Raw genomic sequence first — 20,149 nt, 5'->3', positions numbered from 1 at the left:
AAATTTAAAACAAAATGCAGAGTTAAAATAATCGTTCAAACCGACAGGACCGTAATCTGTACTTACTTAACACAAATAAAAAACTGAATTCAACTGTAGTTACTCTTTATTACGACTGATCATTATAAAAAAAAGTCATTACACTATAATAAACATTAGGCAACAAATTCTTGCGTCCCAAAGTTTCGAGTCATTGCTATACACTCAAATAAGAAGTGTTTTTTTTACTACATTAATATCAAATATAATCTATAACAGGTTTTAACAATTTTCAAACAAAAATAATAGTTTGACATTTATGTATAGTTAGTTCACTATAGAATGTTTAAAATGGCTATTGCGGTTTTTGACATCCGCTGTTTCGTTCGGTTTACGTTGTGTCTCAATTTACTACTACTTAATTAATACTGAAGTTCTAGGTTAAACAATTGAACTTGTTTACATGAATAATAATATCACTACTACGGTGAGCAATGATTAAAAACTCAGCTCTTTAACAAAAAAATTTAACAGCGTTATAAATGTATATTATAAAATTTGTGCACTAAATTAATTCTACAAAGGAGCATAAAGCCGAATGATACCCTTATAAATTGTCCTTTATTTCGTATAAAACTAAAGTTCTAGAACAATTTTGATAACTATTTCTGTACACTTCTAAGCCACTATATTTAACAAGCATAATAATTCCAGCGTGAAATTGGGACACACTGTAAATGCATTATTATTTGCCGGACAACAGGGATAATCCTAGGTTACATGGTGAAAGGTTTTGTTTATTGGAAACTATATAAAGTAGATGTAGGGCTTGAAAACCAACGAACAAAACCTTCATTCCAGTATATCAACTGAATTATAAACGAGATATTTGTAGTGCAACATCTGGTGACATCCATATGTAGATCTATGAATTAAAACATGTCTCTTCGAAAGACGTCATTTGAATCTTTTAGTACAGATGTTACAGAACAACAATCTCGTTAAGGATAATCTAGCTTGTTAAAATATGTACCGGAGATGCTATGTCTAAATTTCAAATTAAACGCGCCACCAAACAAATTCTTCCCTAGCTTACTGCAGTAGTTGACAATGGTGTCCTGCCTGTACTTGATACTGGCACTGAACTGGGCCATAAGCAGGTCGCTGGAACACTTCTGGTTTGTTGCAAACTTGCTGCAGATTCTGGATGCAGGAAATTTCTCTTCTGATCTATTTTCTCTTGCTGAAATAGAGTTATTACTATAATCCTGCTGTTCGATGGGTTTTGACTACCTGAGCTTGAATTCTAGCGGCAACTACGTCTGGAAGAATGTCCAGTTGGTCTTGTAGAGAAGACAGTTTTTCTTCTACATTGGCTAATCTATCTTCTATAGTATCTTGTCGGGTGCTCATATCGGAAACTATTTCATATACAGTGTTTTGGGTCTAAAATCAACAGATTCGTTACTATAAGTGAGAGAAAAAAATTAAGCTTTACCTTAGCCATATCAGTTATAGTATTAGCATTGTCCATTAGTTTTCGTTGGTCCATTTTTACTTTCCTTAACCTGTAAGCAATTAAAATAGTAGTACAGTTACTAAAACTGTATTTATCACTAATAATAATATCCTTTGTTGTGATTATGCATTGTTTCAGAAAATCTCTCAAATAAAGTATAAAGGACTCACTCGTATAACATATGTTACAACTGCCAAAGAAGCATGAAAAAAGCATATGAAAATAAAGGTTTATCTAGGAGACTAATGCTAATTATGTAAGTTTTCTGCAAATATGTGTTAAACGAGCTAATGTTAATTATTAATTAGTTTGCCCAAGAAATAAGGAATGGAATAAAAGTAGAAAGCACTGATGAATTTGAATACTTGTTGGCAAGTCAAATAACAAGAGTATATATTTAAATCACACCCCAGTTAAGGGCATATAACAGTTGCAGTATAAAGATGACGAAATAATAAAACGATATTGAATAGCTATTTTCAAGTCACTAGTAAACAGTATTTCTGGAGCTATAAACAGAACAGCTAATTAACAATGAAAGCACCAAAACACACAAGCGTTCTACCAAAAAGTAGCTATTAAACGCTTTTACCCCAACCTACAAACTATAGAAAGTTTCCGTATACTCACGCGTATATTGCAAGCAAAAACTTCCTTTGATGAGTTCTCACCCTGCCTGGATTAACCCTTTTTACTAGCCTCGTATGCTTGTAAATTAACCAGGTTTCTCGTAGTACATTAGCGGCGGCGTTTTTAAGCTAAAAATTAAACATTATATCATTTATTGAACAAAAGCTTTTGGAAGGTTCTTGCATTATCCCCCTCTATAAATAAATTACATGGGTTTGCCAAAAACTAGTCAATGATGACGTTGATTTATTAAGCCCGTCCCAGTTTTAAGATAAGTGAGTATTATGAATTTACATACCCTTTTCGTCAATTGTGTATCCATCATGAAATTGTGAACGTGCTTTTCCGCTCTGGTTAGTTCCAGTTTTCTTGACACTACAGCCACTAAAAGGGCTGTGCAGCCTGCACCCTGAAACATAAAAAGAAACTTGATTTTCTTCTTTTAGCTTGGATTCAAAAAAATCCGGAATATATCGCAGTTAGATCATCCAAGAGTGTAATAAATTTGTGTAATGGAAGCTGAAAACAGATAAATTTGGCTCCTGGCGAACGGATTTGGCAAGAATTCAAATATCTGGTAAAATACAGAACTTTAAAGTTGAACAAGCAAGAGCTGCGATATAAATTCCAGCAATGCTGGATTCCTTTCAGGATGTTGCAGTTTTGGTTTACACCCACTGAGCTGGAAAACTATTATCTTAACTTTGTGCATGATGCAACTGACCGTTTATTACGATAAAACGCTTGATTAAGCACTTACCATTATTCCAGTGCTAACTGCTATACCTCTTCCGCAGTATGTATTTGGCACAATATCACCAAATCCAACGCTGAGAAAAGTTATGGCAATTAACCACATTGCGTTCAGTAGATTTGCATGTTCTTCATCGTGAAACCTATACCAAGCGAATATGATGATCTGGAAAATATAGAATCGAAATAAACTTACCTTTCACATTGTCGTAAGGTCCAGCTTGCAATGATCCAAAGTGAAACCATAAAAACAAGTAGAACAGTGCCAGGACAAATGGTCATCAAAGTTTTCAGCACAAATCGGGTATTAAAATTAATTCGATTCAAAGCCCCAATACTACGAGAAGAAGCATCTGTGAATAGTTTGCTATGGAGCAGCATAACTCTGCATATCAAATATAGTCTTAAAAACATTGGCAAGGATAAGGGCACGTCGTAGGGCACACATTTAGAACCCATGCCATTCGTCTGTCGGTTAGCTAATCTGGTCGTCCAAACGAATCTGTAATGTCCAGGAATTGGATGTACTGCACAGATAACTAATTCCATAGATATTTGACATATTCGTTGCCAGGTCATTGCTATTCTCCAATCGTCGGCACAATTGTCGATCATAAAGAGCTGTAAATGAAAAATGTAGAGTTCATGATGGATGAATGCATGGAGTGTACCATTACAAACTTTGTGTCTTATAGTGTTTATAGTAGCAAAGTTTTAAATGGTTACACCCAGTATCTACTGTAGCTAGTACCTGTACTTCTAAAGCATGATACGCTACAATGAGGCCTAAAAGTATCACAGTCGAAACAGATATCAACGTTTTCAACGCAATTGAATAAAATTCATCCTGAAACTGATATCATCAAAAATCCCACATCGACAGCTCTAGCAGAGCTTTACCTTACGATAAACTCCTGCACTTGAGAGTTCATTTTCTATAACCATAACAATAATCCCAAACATTCCCATAACTAATGCGTAATCACTTATTCGTTTTCGTTTTTCAAATAGAGCTTTGCGTCTCCCTAACCTATACCCAACATTAGGTTTGTGCTTGAGACTTCCTGACGACGGTCCTTTGTAGCTCCCTCCCAAGTTTCGCTCTTCTAAGAATCTTGGATACTCCAAGTGGCCTCCTATCACTAAACCTGTGTTTTCTTCTTGATGAATTTTTCCTCCTCCTCCTCCTGATGAATCTTTACTTGAATTCTTTACAGCTCCGGGAATTGAAATTGTTGATGCAGGTTTTCTGAGCTGAAATATGCACAAATTACGTCTGTTTTATCATTGAGATAAATGTTTTTGCTAAGCAAAAAAAGAGTTATAATACTCACTTATGGGGTTTTAAAAAAAGTAAATTTACATGCAACAATATCATTGGTTATTTATACTGGAAGTTAGCCAGGGATTAATCAAAATAATGCAAATATCGAAAATCGTTTTCTTAGTACGACAAAATATCTAGAGAAAGTAAAAGTCATACAAGCAATGAGGGTCCTATTTTCCTAGTATTTTGCGACGTTTACAATTGTATTAACAAAGTCCCTGACATTTACCAACAATAAGGTCACCCTTTTTCTGGTTTCCAAATAACGTATGATGGTATTTCACGCTATAGTATTAATCATATTAATGACCAATTAACCAATTTTGCATCAGTAGATAATATACTACATTTTATACAAAAAATAATAATAATTTTCATATTTACATTTCTCTCTTGAATACCAAAAATGACTCCTACTCAGTTAGTCTAGTAACAACTAGTACGAAAAGCTATAAAACTAATTTTAATAACAAACAACGTTACTGTAAATACAAACTCCTCTTCTAAAGTAACAAAAACGAACAAGATGCAGGTTATCAAATACATGCAAGGAAAAGGAACAAAAATAAATAATATATATTTGCAACTGACATATAAAGAGTTAACCAATATTATATATCACTTTATATTTTTGAACCGTCAATCAAATTATTTTTCCAATACTTTACCTTTTACAGAGTTCTCCTTGAAAACGTCCACTTATTTTCCAGACTGCATTTGTAGTTTTTTGATAAAACCATAAATATTTAAATAACGCTTTTAAGCTTGTTTGGACTTTAAGTACATACACTCTATTAAATCAAATTGGATGTATCATGTAGTTATTAAAACAACCGATACACAAGTTTCAATTGATACGCCACTGTTTTAAGTTATGTTAGTTTTGTAGTTTAAGCTAACGTATGTGGTTGTGCTGAAGTGAAAATGTGATTTAACAATTACTAGAATGTACTTAATTATATTTCTTTTTTTTTTTTGATAAATATATTGTATGTGGAAACTTGGAATTGTCTGCTCTTTAAATTGTATCACCCTATCATAAAAATGTAGTACTCAAGTCAAGCAGAACTTGATATGATTTGAAGCTAGGATAAGCTAGAAAAAAGGGAAAATAGTAAAGAAAATGCAATTTGATGTTTAAGCGAAGGAAAATACAAATGGTGTGCTTTGTAAAAGTGTTTACCTTGTACAAACAAATTAATTATCTAGTCCAAATATATACCCTATTATTATTAAACATTTCCAAGCACACTTTGGTGTAATGTATGTTATTGTAACTAGCACAACAGAGAAAATTGGAACTTAATGGATCAGGAAGTACTTGACCATGGCGAGCAAATCATATTGTCAAATAAAGGCTCAGTTAAAGATTACTCTGTAATTGATCCACGTGGTGATATTTTTTCGATTTTTTCTTTGATCTCTGCCAATTTAGCACCACAGGTAAAAATATGGGTTTCTACAGATGTCATTATTAAGCAATCAATAACGTCCCTAGGATATCGTGACTGCTAATATGATGATGATATCAGTAAAACTTTGAATATGCTTTTATTATCCCCAATAATATAAAATCATTTTATGAAGCTGAATTTTGTATGTATGTGGTAAGTAAGAAATTAATTATGTTTGCTAGTTGCAAACTAACAGACAAAGTAATGATAAATAAACTGTAGAGATACCTTTCACATGAAACCTAACTTGTAATACTTGTATGTGTAATGTGGTAATTGGGTCGAAACTCACTAGTATGTCTAACAATATTTATGGTTGGAATTAGAATAATTTCTAGGCCATTCTAGACCTTATGTTTTTTGGTTTAGTTTTTATCAGGTATTGGTTACGGAAAAGCATGACAACGGGATTTGCTAATATAATTAATTATTAGCAGTTTTTAGATCTTATTTATTATAAAACTAAAACTTTGTATGAAACTTAAACTAGTATTGGTGTAAGAGCTGTAGGTTACTCGACTGAACATTTTTACAGGTTTTGTGATCCCTGTACTCACCTTAAAATGTTCAGTGTTCTGTATACATTGTTTAAACATTTAAAAACATATTTTTCCAGTAAATAAGATAATTTAACAAGTATATGTATGCATGCGTACCCTGTTCACAGAGTATCAATGTGTTTGTACGAAGTAAGGAGGTGAAACAAAACACAAATATTAGAAAGAAAGATAGTATTATTTACAGAAAGAATTACTAAGGAGAAAGTGATAGATAAAATGCAAAAGGAGGAAGAGATATACATCTATCTAACGTTGGTTGCTACCCGACAAATTGGTCGAGACTTGGATTAAATAAAACGACAATGGAATTTGACGCATCAACCCTACCTGACGAAAATGACGCATAGCGCCATTAATTCTAAGTGAATCAGCAGCTATGCCAGCTATGCCTCCTGAGTCATGGTCTCGTAGCTGTCTTAGAGAAGTCGATGGATGAGTCGCCCCCGAATTGTGGACACAGGAAACCCCACAACAAGGGGCGACAGAAGCTTCAGGTTGCGAACTTTGACGGATTATCCTTGATCCTGGTAAAGTGGTCACTATAGCGGCAGGGGCCACTGGGCATGAACTGCAAGACACCTGGAACGTTACCGACAATTGCAGTCTTTTATCCATCCATTTACAGTAATCATATACAACATTCTTATCCACTAATTTTGGACCCGTCGTGTCTTTGAGAAATCGATACTAAAAATGCAAGTCACATGACGTCTCTAGCATGTTTCGGACCCATTCTGGATGCTAACTAGACCATCAACTTGTTGATGCTTTATAACTGGTGAGCAGATCATATTGTAAAAATATTTTTCTTGTCAGAATTACTATATCTAGTCTAATTGTCTTTTGCTAGACTTTGCTAGATGTTCATATTGTCAGACCATTCCAAGTTTCCCCCCATACCAGTTTTACAAAATTGTCATCTATCCCTTATCTGTAACATTCGCAACTGTTTTTAAATTATTAAATTAATTTTTGATATAACAAAGTCGAAAACACAGTGCCTCGGTGCAAAGTACTTTAGTAAACAACATACAACCAAAAGCTCATAGTTGCACAACTTTTTCAATTAACAACATTTGCCATGATGGTAATACAGAACAAAACTTCAGAGAATGGTTTTTCCCAATATTTACCTAAACTGTTAGCGTGGGAATTCCTTTTTGCGAAAGCAATGATCAAAACTTTCAGAGAAGCAAGAAAATATTTTAAAAGTAGTTGCTTGCTAACTGAAATATTCCGTAATTAACTGACTACTGGAAGATGAAAAAACTTATGTTTTAATATGTGGAGCATTTTAAATTTAAAACCCATATTTAAAAAAAAAATCACAACTCAATAGAGTATATTGAAATATTAAAATAACTTAATTATGATTGTAGCTGAGTACAAAAATGTCAAAAAGTTTGTCAATTGAAACAATGTTTACTTTTTTTATCACATCATCAATCATAATTTCATGTTTGACAAACTATAACTTGTTTTTGTAAATGAGAGTTTTTCCAGACTGATTTTTAATTAAATTTCTATATGACTTTCCGCACACACTGTATAATTAAAACCTTTTTGTACGCAGTTTTAGCTAGTTGGGAGTTTTTTTGTAGTCTTTTTGAGACCATTCATCACATTGAAAGCATAGGATTTTATTAAAATGAAAAGTCTTTTGATTGTTGCAGCTGCAATTCCATCTCTCCACTTAGCGTATCGTCTACTTCTTTTTACAAAGTATGGAAAAAGGTGGATTTTTATATGGGACTTTATTTAAATCTGTTTTTTTGTAACTAATGAGAAATACACAGGTCCACTTAATAAATAATTTAGAAAATCTCTAAATGTGTTTATAAAATTATAATACAAATTGCCTAATTTTGTAAAGTCAATAGAACAAGTTATTACAGACACTATCGAAGCTTTTATAACAAGCTTTCACGAAAATGCCAAACCTAACATAAACCGCAAATTACCTAATAAAAGTTTTCGCATTTTCAATGTGTTATGTAGAAAATTTATGGTTATTTTTTCGAGTAGCAAAGTGTCCAAAGAGCAGGTACAGTAATAAAAATGTTATACTTTAAAAACCATAATATTTATGGGTAAAAAAATATTTAGTTAGTATCTTAATTTTAATCAATTGCATTAAACACTGTAATTATTGTACTGTCTGAAAACTAGAAGAATTAGAGTGGTTTTTATTACATCAAACTGCTTTCTGATATTAAGGTTGTGTGAAACCTTTGATTAAAATTTGTATGATAAATTGGTCTGAATAAACTTAACATTAATACCTTAAAATCTTATGAAGCTTCTATAGTGCCTATTACTATAATTTAGGTGTAGTGTTGCTGTGTGTTGATGAGAGTGCCACTAAAGTGCTCAAATATGTGTGCAACTGGCAGTAAAAGTCATTAACAATTTTAACACTTTTGAGATTTATATACCAATTTTTAGAATAACCTATATATAGTGTCTGCAAAAAACCATACTCCAACCACCATTCTGAAAACTTCAGATCACGTTCAATTATCTGTGGTAAAAAATTATATGCTCACTTACCTAGTACTGTTTTTTTGGTACCAGTATGCTGAAAACTAAGTTTTTGTTCTGCTTCTAAAACAAGCCTACAAACGCAATCATGCTCCAAAGCGTTTTAAAATTCTAATTGTTGCCTATTTGCAAGCTGCAATTACAGCCGCGGTCTAATATATCATAATAGTTATCTTAAATCAGCAGAAGCAACCTATATTCACCGCAATATTTAGTAATTGAGATGTTTTTAATTAGTTCTGGTTTTTCACTTGAAATTTCACGTAGGAAGTAGGGTTACATTATGCTAAAATATCCGGTTCATGTTTACATATAATATTAATAAATGTTTGATACATTTCATAAGTTGACCTGAAAGCAATTGCGCATGCAGATAAATTTTCAGACTCTAATTAAAATTAGTCTTCCTGTTTCGCAGTGTTCAGAGAAAGACTAATTTAGTTTAGATTCAGATTTACAAAACGTTCTTAGACTTATACAAAAGTTACATAATAAACTTACCGGTGTATTAAGGCATGGACATGTACAATGGTGAATAGACCGGACACTTTCCCTAGAAATGGATCGACCAATTTTCAAAGTATATGCAGGAGTTGTAGACGTTCGCCTTTCTATTAAGGCCCTAGTATTTGCTGAATATGAATTAGTGGACAATTGGAAAGCATTAGATGAGCTTCGGTTTCGGACTGGATGTGACGGTACGTTTTGTTTGCACCCTTTCACGTCTAATCTGTAAAATAACAGTAATTTGTAATAAATATTTGATCAAGACTATTGCCAAGCCCTGTGGAGCAAAATTCCACAATGAAACGAAATGTCTCTCGAGAAATTCTCTTTTTCCGGAAAGAAAATATTATTTTAGGACCCGTAAGCCTGGAAGAGCCCCAACGCCTAAGAATAGCATAGCAATTTACGATAGGGATTGAAGTTGCCTTTGTCAAATAATGTTATTTGATTTGATTTTGCAATCAAATAATGGCCATTTCCATTAGTATGTCCAGAGCAGAATTTTTCCGCTAAACATATCAATGGAAAAAACTTACTAAATATGACACGTTCATTTTACCTGCAATGTAGCTCAATATCAGGTACAGATCTAGTGCTGTTTTCTTCTAAACACAGCGAACCGTCCTCTTCGCTATCAGAAAATACTGAAAGTTGTGGATGTTGAGATGATACCAGAAAAGTAGTACATTCTTGACGCATCAGGACCGGCTTGGTAAAATTCGAAGGTGATGAGGTATTTATCAAAGGTTGCTGGCCTAATAGAAGGCTTGCGGTTTCATCTAAACTATTCATTCTTCTCGTGACTAACCTAGTTTAAACCCTGAAAATATAACACATAAAATACATTAAAGCTTATTGACGTATTTTTAATAACGTAACTTATAATTAAGTTTTCCCATTAATACCACTACAATATTTTTGGTTAGTATTGAAAAGCAAACATAAATTATGTACGGGAATTACTTCCACTCCGAATAATATATCAGCATAAAACGAAAATTAACGTGATTTTTGTATAGTGGAATATTACGATTCTCCATTTATGTGAATAAAATAATAAATTCCATTTTTGGCCGGAATTTATATAATACATTTACAAACGGTCTACCTAGATGGCAAATTATGACCGAATGTCGTGTCCACAAACCTATGATAAAGTATACGTGAAATTCGAAACACGTTTTTTCATCTGATACTAGAGTAATAAAATTACTGGACTCCAATGGGAATTGAGAAGAAATAATAAAGGGTTTTATAGCGTAGGGACTTTTATTTTACCAAATGTTATGGAAATTTTTTTTACTACTCTGCTTTTGTTAAATTAAATTGATTCCAAAACCTCGCCATAAAAAATAACCTTAAGAAACAAATATGTTAACTTAAGTTTTTACTTTAAATCAGGCTACCATTGTTTCGGAGAACCTGCTATGTCACTATTTTCCTTGGACTGGAAAATTGAACACCCTGTATTAAAACTTCAATTTCTAGTAGATTCTGAGAATGCATAAAATTAGTGTATTTAAATGCCTGCATATTGTTAGTAAATTTATTATTATATATTTGCGTGCATATTACCTAGATGGTAAGTTATCAGTTAGTTTAGTTACTTAACAAAACTTTCTTTTAAATGCAACAATTTCACCGAATTATATAGATAACCACAAAATGTTTGATCTAGTATTACTATGCGGTTTTATCCGGTAAATACGCAGCTGCTTTTGTTTTATAATTTGTTTTTGGATACCTTACTACAACTTGTTAAGATTGTGTCAAAATTTTAAATCCAGTTCTGTCATTTTTATGTCATTAATCCTGTCTGTCTGCTTACAAATATACAACTGTACGAATCAAATATTTGGAATTAATTAAAAACCTGGCTGAAGCTCTCAAATATTGATGGTAATATTATGAATTGTTTACGAGAACATTACTAACCCTAATAAATTAATTTACATCAGTTTTATGGTCGATAGATCTTGATACCTTTAAATAAGTAAACCGATAAGCTTTGCAATGTACCACAATCCAAAATAACAGTTTTACAATAAAACTCATTCAGTAGGTTGTGATAATGGGCAATGTAAGTAGTATATATTCTAGTAATATAATTTTAATTAATTATTTTTTAAGATTAGGTTAGTTAAACAATTGACCTGAATGTATTACTTAATTTAACCTAAAGTTAAATTAATCCCGCTAATTTTTGATAAAATGTTAAATGAAAATTATCATTAAATTAGCAACATTTCTGCCTATAAAAAGTTTTTATAAAGAAGGAATATTAAGCGTTAAGTGGCCCACATGTTAATGAAAAATATCGATTTTGCAATAAGCTATAATCAAACATGATATTTTCGCTTAGTTTGGAAACTAATATAGAAATTCCTGTAAGCGAATAATGTCTATAGAGGATATTAATTAAGTATATAGACAAACTTCAGAAAATCAATTTGCGGATGATTAAAACACCCATTTAATTTCAGTACCGGATTAATAATGTTTTCGCAGATACTGTGAAAAATTCATGGTTAGATAAAAACGATGATTTATTTGTTTCCTTACAAATTTATAGGTATTCGCTTTTTGACAAACTATTTCTCTGTTAAAGCAAGTCTAGTTTCAATATGCCGGAATTCAAATGAAATTGGGATGACGTCACCAATTCCAAATGGTTGCCAGTTATCTTAGTTTTTTGAAATTTTTGAAAGCATTTTCAGCATATCTTAGAGGGGTATGGCAATATTGAAACTTTCTTCCAAGGTATTCAAGGTTTTGGAAGCCTCTGGAAATTTTGTACTTATTCTAAGGACCTTAATTTTTTTTACTTATTTTAGAGGCATATGACAAATTATAAAGGTTTCTTGGTAGTCATAAAAGTTTTTTATTAAATTTTCTATATACATAATATGCAGTTTCAAACATATTGGTGCAATCTGTCATAAATGCACTTTTTTATGTCCCTCGTATTTTCTTACTGATAATTACCACCTAAAAAATAAAAATTAAATCCTTATAATATTGAGGACTTTCAAATATGAATTATATTCAGTAGGATTAAAAAACAACTACACCCTTCTTTAGATAGACTCGCTGTAAAGTACAAAAAGTTACTCAATATTAATAATTTTGATTTATTTAGTAATGTATTTTTTATATTATAATGATAATTTGTATGTGTGTTTGGGTAGGAAATTCTCACCATTTGCAGGAGTCCACTACCCCCGACGATGCAATCGCTGTTCGGTAATTTATCGAACAATATAATGAAAATAGCTCCATTTAATATGGTCCCAGTTACCAGAGTTCTGAAATAAAAAAAAAACACCGGTTAGATTTTTCTAAAAAGTAGATAGTAAACTTATATATTGCCTTGGGCTGCTTTAAGTAATAATAAGCATTCCCTTGCACATTTTAAATTTTTAAATTGCCTTGCATAGAGATTAAAATTGAATTGTTTATTAGGATCACGAATCTCAAATCAGTTCCACAGAAGGGGAAGTTGCCGAAAGATCCTCCTGGGGAAAACCTTTGGAATTCCTGTTTTCCTGTCTAAACTATGCTATAGGCCTGGGAAATATCTGGAGATTTCCATATTTGTGTTATAGTAATGGAGGAGGTAAGTCACTCGTTTTACAATCAATAAATTACGCATTAAGCCGTCATATCAATTGCATAAAGCATACTTAATCGTTCTCTTAAACAAATATTAAATATCCTTGCAGGTGTAAAAAAATACTACTTAAATTAATTTTAGGCGCATTTCTGATAGCATATTTTACTATGCTACTACTGATGGGCACTCCAATTTTCCTTTTGGAACTGCTGGTGGGCCAGTACTCAGGATTGGGCCCTGACAAAGTCTTTAGGCATTTAGCTCCAATATTTACTGGTTTGGGCTACTGTTGCCTTGTGGTCATATACTTGATTACGATATATTATATGGTAATTGTATCTTGGACTAGTTTTTATTTCTTCGCGTCCTTCACCTTGGACTTGGGTTATGGTCGATGCAATAACGACTTTAATAGTGACGGTAAGTTACCACAAACTTTGCAGCTTCACCATTCAATACAAACAGTTCATGTTCAATCACATTCATACAAACAAATTCTTTTCAGGATGCTACAGTGCGTCAGAGGAAGCAAAATGCTTGGAAGATCACACTTACTTTAACAGAACATGTATTTTAAGTGACGATCTTTGCGATGAATTTGATCTCGGATATGCATTAAATCGTACTTTTTGCTACAATAATGTGACTTCTGTAGTCACTCCAATAAATAGTGTAATCAATAGAACTTTAGCCACTTCTGAATATTTTAGGTAGTGGAGCAGAATTAAATCTGAACTATATTAGGGCAATTAACTAAATTATTTTAGGGAATACGTTCTGGGGATTGGAGATGCCACCTGGGACAATTTCGGATCAATGAGATGGGAGATTCTAGGTTGCCTGTTATTTTCCTGGACTTTCTGCTACTTAGCAGTGCTGAAAGGGGTAAAAACCTCAGGAAAAGCGGTCTATTTCACTGTGACTTTTCCCTATTTTATTTTGACTGCCCTAGTAATTCAGGGTGCTCTTTTACCCGGAGCCATTGATGGAATTGAACTGTATTTAATGCCGGATTGGGAAAAATTACTCAATATCGATGTTTGGGCTGCCGCAGCATCACAAAACTTCTATTCTTTTGGAATTGGTAAATCAAAATATTTATTAGTAGACAAATGTCACTAGAATCCTTTTGAGTTCTATAAACCAAAACCAATAAATTTAGATTACATAGGAAACCTCTTTTTCTATCAGAAATATAAAAGATTTTTCTTTCGTCTCGAAATTTGATGATTGATGGCAATGAGTGCGTTGGGGGATCGTCTCGGAAACATAAATTTTTTTCCACTTATACTTTGGATTTCCGGTTTTATCATCATATATCAGTTTACAAATATTTTACCATTGTCAGTACAAGTATTAGTTTATAATATATTTTGAATGTCGAGAAAAGTATAATTTAGTACGTTGCAAGTAGACTAACAAAATGTGGTTATCCATTCAAAGATTGATAAGTCTTCTTCTTATCATTATTAATTAGAGAATCAAATGAATATCTTTCAAGGAGTCTTGTCTGTAATTAAGTGGTTTAAACAAAGGCGCAAAGAAACAATACGAACATAATAAAAACTTTATAATATTTTTAATGAAAAATGTCGATAACCACAGCTAAGGAATGCAAACTTCTTAAAAGTTTATAAAAATAGAAATACAATGAAAGCTGATGCACTAATTAACAATGATTTGAGCTATATGGAACCGTGAAAACAATAAAAATGTCATGAGCAAGTTATAATTCTAATTTAGAAGTAAATGATTAAACCATCAGTCAAACCAGGCCTGCAACAAAAAATGCTTATAATGGAGCTTTTTAATAAAGTCACTGCAATGATCCACGAAGGCTTTTGTTAACTTTTTAAAGCTTTAACGAAATTTACGTTTTCAATTTTGCCTTAGTAAATCTTTTCATAATCCGCCCGTATTGAACGCATGGAACACGAACAATATTTAATGAAACTTACTCCCTTCATTACATATTATAGCGTGGGGGTTTTGTAAAATGCCAGTAATGAGACCTTCCCTTTTCCAACTAATTAGTTTATACAGAAAACATTTTGAATAGCCTTTGTAGTAGTCTTTTTTTTTAGCTTGTGGTTCTTTAATAACGTTAGCGTCGTATAACAATTTCAACAACAATTGTCTACGGGATGCTATTGTTGTTAGTGCAACAAATGCGTTTACCAGCATATACGCTGGTTTTGCCATTTTTTCCATGCTGGGATTTTTAGCCAATCAAATGGGATTACCAGTTGAAGAAGTAGCCAATGACGGACCTGGACTAGCTTTTATAGCTTATCCAGAAGCAATATTAAGGCTTCCAGGTTCCACAGCATGGTCATTACTATTCTTCTTTATGCTTTTTATATTAGGACTTGGCACGCAATTTGCTGGAGTCGAAGCTGTTAGTTGCTGCATTTTGGATAAGTAAGTTAACACTAATATTTCCTTATGTAAAGGGTTTAACCGCTTACTTATCTTCTGTCCCTCCTCTAATAGTAAATACAATCAATTTGCTTAGACAGGGTCTAAACAAAGCTGGACAGCACTTGAAATAGTTGAATAAAGATTATTTCAAATACTTTTAGTGTATAAAACTATTTTTCTTAATTATACAGGGTGTCCAAACTTTTATTTGAGATGTGCTGAAAATTAAGCAAAGATTAAAATGTAATAGAGGCAGTCTTTTTATTTTGTTACATTTTCCTAACTTTACTATAGTACAAAGTGTATAAAGAAAAAGATAATTAAAATTGGAAGACAAACAAGGAAAAAACAACAGAAACTCTTACAGTGGAAAAGTAAAACTCCTTAATCTACAGAACAAATACCTGAAAACTTGGAAGAGACAACTGAAATACAAAATGTTTTTTTTTCTTTTCCAGATATCCACATCTAAGAAAATACAGGTCGTACATTAATTTGGGTATTTGCTTTAGCTGTTTTATTTTGGCAATCCCTATGTGTTTTTCTGGAGGAATATACCTATTTACCTTAATGGAATGGAACACCGCTTCGTGGGCTATCATGTTAATAGGTAATTTTTGTTATCTAATTGTTCGTCAAGGGACACTTATTTTTTATCTTTTTAAAGTGGATGACACTGTTTGCGTTATTTTATCAAGCTCAGCTTTTCCCCACAATAAAAACCTATATTTAGTTCTAATAAGTTAAACTAAGAAACACTATACTTTTCCTATAATCAATATTTTTAGAAGGAGTTTTCATTTCTTTCGACTGAATAATCATATTTTAGGTTTTGGCGAAATTGTTTCTGTTTCTTGGTGTTACGGATGTTTGAAGTTCCTGGATCACATGAACGATATGGAAATGAGCATGAGAAAGTTTTTTAGAGGGTACTGGTGGTTAAGTTGGGTTATAATTACACCGACAACCCTACTAGTAAGTGTTCCAAACAAAAACCAGTGTTATGTTAAATACCTAAGGATAAAAAAAATTGACCATTTCAAAGGACTAAAAAAAAACTAAGCATATGTTGAACTTTGTACTCACAGATAATGTCGAACAACTGGCCAGAAGCCAAGACACTGCTTTATCAAGTAGAAATACAGCTCGAACAGAACTCAGTCTTTGCATATAATAAGAAAACCTTACAGACTGAAGGCAAGTTAGTGAAAAAAAATCAGTTGACATGCAAATAATATGCAAGATAATAACTTTTTTAAGGCGTAGAGATGGTCAATTTTATTTATCAAAGGTCTATATTAACATCTTATTTTCAGAAATGTTAACAAAGTCATTACATCCAAAACACTTATACCTTTATCAATCGAAACAAGAATAAAAATTATTTTCAATCAAAATATTTCAGTTATAATAGCAAAGACAATTATCAATTGGAATCCTCTAAATATTTCAGAGATTCACGATCATTTATCGATCGATAAACTTACTAAGCCTCAGATTCTTCATGACAATTTCATGGAAGTTGAATCCCAGTTTTCTTTTGAGGATCTCCTTCAAATTAAATTTTAAATTGAGTTACATGGAAATGCCTGTTTTAGGGAATATTCATTTTTCAAATGATTGAATACACACCTGCTTCATACGAGGATTACGTATTTCCAGTTTGGGCTGACTCAATTGGATGGCTAATTGGAATAACCACGCTGGTTCCATTTTTCATTGGTGTCGGCTGGGTTATTTGGCAAGGGAAATACGTGAGTGTGCTTTACCTTATTTAGGCGGAAATGACTACATTAATTTTGTATAAATTTATTTTACAGACCGGCCTTGAGTTGCTACGTCACACGTCAGAATGGGGACCCCAATCAAAAAGACCTGAAAAACCACTTGCATTATGAACGCTCTAATTGTTCACTCATGAATAAAAAGAGTGAGGGTCCATAAAATTACTTTAATGATACTCCATTTTGTTAGGAAGAGGTTTATTATATAAAGTATTTCAAGTATTTTCTACTTTAATTTTTTTCCTGTTACCTTATAATTTGCTTTTATTGCTTATCAAAATGATCATAAATAATATTTTACAAACTGGCGTATCATTAACGCACGCTGACATTACCTAGCTTAAAGCAAATCATTAGGATTCCATTTTGTGTTGATTTTATGTGAAATATATGACTGTGCTGGTAACGGTTCAATTATTGTATATTATCGTGATTTATAGATATTTCGGAAACGTATATTTTACTAAAATCAAATACATTTTTTACACAACAAATATGTCATCAATATATAAAGTTGGTTTTCTTTCACCTCTAATTCAATAAAAACGTCTATTATACCATTAGTTAAAAACTCACTACTCTTGTTAATGTAATCCAGGAAGTCATTTGTACAATACCTGCACTTAAAAGGAATCCATCCATTTCGAAGTTTATTGAACGGTTCGCTAAGACATTAGGGCCATAAGGTTCTTAATAAGGATACAGTAAGCTCAAGGCACTTTGCTCTGTAAATTGTTTGAGGAAAAACAGCAAATCTTCTAAAGTACCCACGTGCAACTACTTTCATTATACGTTCAGTGGGTCCTTTTACTTTAATTAACTACCTCTAAGTTATGGAAATTACAATTCATGTTTACTAGCACGTGTTATGAGCACTCTTGTCAACTTTGATTCGCAGTACCTTTTAATTAAATTATGCTGAAAGTCGTAGAGAGAGCGTTTGTTGGACAAATTTCGGAAAGTCATAATAAAGTTTAATTGCTTTTGACTTATTTATAGTATGTTGATGTGTGAAGAACGAGGTTCTCAAAAATGTAGAGATTCGTTTAATTTTCATTGTGCATGTAATCAAACTTTATGAGTAAAGTTTTAAACTGAAATTAGTTTTAAGCGAAACCTTATTCTCCCAAAAAAATTGTTGTATAATTGTTTTCTTTACTATTCCCAAAATGTTACAATGATTGAGTTCCTTTGATTAGACTAGCTCTATTTTGTATTAACTATTAATTTAAGAATTTCTTGTATCCAAACGATTTTTCACAGTAGTTCAAGTTCAAGTGCAGACAGATGATTGTATGATATCCCATGTTAGACTCATTTTTAATACTGAATAATAAACAGACATTAAAAAAACAATTAAGAAGAATTTTAGTAATTCACACATACTCGTAAAATTAAAAAACGGTGTATCATACTCCACGAAGTTATGAGTTACAAAAATTATAAATATGTCCACCTTGTTAAATGCGAAATTTGGGATTATTTAAAAACTTTTTGACCATCTAACGCTAAACTAACCTACTAAATATAATAAACTATCATAAACTGTATCTATCAGCTACACTGAACACAGAATACTTGCTAGCTACCTGATGTTAGTGTATCAAAATGTTTGTCAAATTACATATGCATTAACGTAATATTTACGTTCTCAGTGGTAATGTGGCACATTCTATTCCATCTAGGAAGAGAGTTTCAAATAATTTAAATTTTAATTGTAGTATGGTTATGTGGTGGTCGTTAACAAAGCACTTAATATATACATAGTGAAGCAGTCACAATGCTGTGAAGTGGTTTTGGTCCCTCAAGTGTAGCATTGTTCCAGTTTTATAAAGCCACTTGAGAGAACTAGGGTTAAATCAAGGGCAGCTCATTAAAAGTTAATTGTAAAGCTCTGTTTTTGATCCAGGTAAAATAGCCCGTAGTTCTGAATTAAACAAATAGTGCACCGTAAATGAGTCTAGCTTTACATGTGCGGTAAAAGCAATTTGTTCGATTTTCGAGGTCATGCACTGTATAAGTCCCGTGAGAGAAAAGCATTCTATATTACCTTAGCAACAATATGAAAGTAGTAGAATATATCACGCACTCCTTGGTAAAGGTTGTTCTGAAGGCACTGGAAAATTAATCAGACACATCTGAGCATTTCGATTCTGAAAGAGTTTTAGACGAAAGCGCGATACACTTTTCGCGAAAAGTAACGACGAGGTTTCCCAATTTCTTCGACTATACTACACGTTTTCATTTCCGACGCTGCGTCGGTTTTCAGGATGGCAACCTCGATGCGCGTCGAATCCACAGCGATACCAATGCTATAGGGTATTGCACCGAAAAACTCTATTATTTCTGTATAATAAAACATGACGCAGTAATCCAATAGTTGACCTACATTTCATTTCAGATTTGTAACCAAAATGTAAGTAAATAATACCTGTACATCACCCAGACATGTCAAAAACATCTGTGACGCCCACCTTTAACGTACACGTAAGACATTTTGAACATTGCTTGATACACACACAGAACATATTCTCTTGTTTAACTCTACATTTAGACTCTTAATTTTGATATTTCTAATGATGATTAATTGATTCGTATATGCATATATTTATTAAAGCAGCTGACATGCAAAAAAGAAACAACTCTTTAAATCATCAATGAACCATTGATAGTTTTTTATTTTATAATGTTATTAGAGGTCAGTTTTTACATCAATTGTAGCACTGATTAGATTTTTCATAATACCACTTTTTATAAATCAGTGTAACGAGCCCCTAAGGAAATTATATTCTTGACAAAGACGCTAACAACTTCATAATTTGGCCCTTAGGCAATCTACTTATAACTCAGTGGATATTGATCTTTATCTCTACTGTGTATATCTAGAATGACACTACCGTATTGATCTGAATTAGAGTGAAAATTAAAACTAAACTAGCTGCAGTTATTTACTTTTGTGTCACGCACATGGCAGTGTTTCCCCCTTTATAATTTTAGGAAATGAGGTCAAATATTTTTATAATACATCAAAAAGATTGATAGTCACAAGATTTTTGAGCTT

General features: G+C 32.4%; 2 protein-coding genes across 4 annotated transcripts; one reads left to right on the top strand and one right to left on the bottom strand.

The window, feature by feature from the left end:
- Positions 1–88: 88 nt before the first annotated feature.
- Positions 89–19,682, bottom strand: SK (small conductance calcium-activated potassium channel). Of its 3 annotated transcripts, none has more exons than XM_081994638.1 (14): positions 19,139–19,682; positions 12,470–12,575; positions 9,830–10,090; positions 9,265–9,493; positions 6,550–6,801; positions 3,782–4,135; positions 3,633–3,734; positions 3,078–3,502; positions 2,889–3,024; positions 2,427–2,537; positions 2,129–2,256; positions 1,478–1,547; positions 1,273–1,425; positions 89–1,222 (listed from the first exon to the last, which is right to left on the bottom strand). In XM_081994638.1, the coding sequence occupies exons 3-14, from the start codon at positions 10,060–10,062 to the stop codon at positions 1,067–1,069; spliced, it is 2,349 nt and encodes a 782-aa protein (XP_081850764.1). In that variant the 5' UTR covers positions 10,063–10,090; positions 12,470–12,575; positions 19,139–19,682; the 3' UTR covers positions 89–1,066. The 3 variants fall into 3 exon arrangements, with proteins under 3 accessions (XP_081850764.1, XP_081850765.1, XP_081850766.1); XM_081994639.1 differs by having other exon boundaries at positions 3,633–3,728; positions 19,139–19,679; XM_081994640.1 differs by lacking the exon at positions 6,550–6,801 and having other exon boundaries at positions 19,139–19,677.
- Positions 11,213–17,310, top strand: LOC145739212 (sodium- and chloride-dependent glycine transporter 1-like). Its single transcript, XM_081994643.1, has 10 exons — positions 11,213–11,350; positions 12,733–12,886; positions 13,025–13,303; positions 13,389–13,593; positions 13,651–13,967; positions 14,968–15,304; positions 15,763–15,914; positions 16,134–16,279; positions 16,903–17,058; positions 17,125–17,310. Exons 1-10 carry the CDS (start codon positions 11,342–11,344, stop codon positions 17,200–17,202), a joined length of 1,833 nt encoding a protein of 610 aa, XP_081850769.1. The 5' UTR covers positions 11,213–11,341; the 3' UTR covers positions 17,203–17,310.
- Positions 19,683–20,149: the final 467 nt, after the last annotated feature.

This window comes from Ips typographus, linkage group LG16, assembly GCF_016097725.1.
Source record: "Ips typographus isolate SLU linkage group LG16, UJ_Ityp_2.0, whole genome shotgun sequence".
Lineage (NCBI taxonomy): Eukaryota > Metazoa > Arthropoda > Insecta > Coleoptera > Curculionidae > Ips > Ips typographus.
The sequence above is the reverse complement of the archived record's forward strand: the minus strand, read 5'-3'. Positions and strand labels throughout refer to the sequence as shown.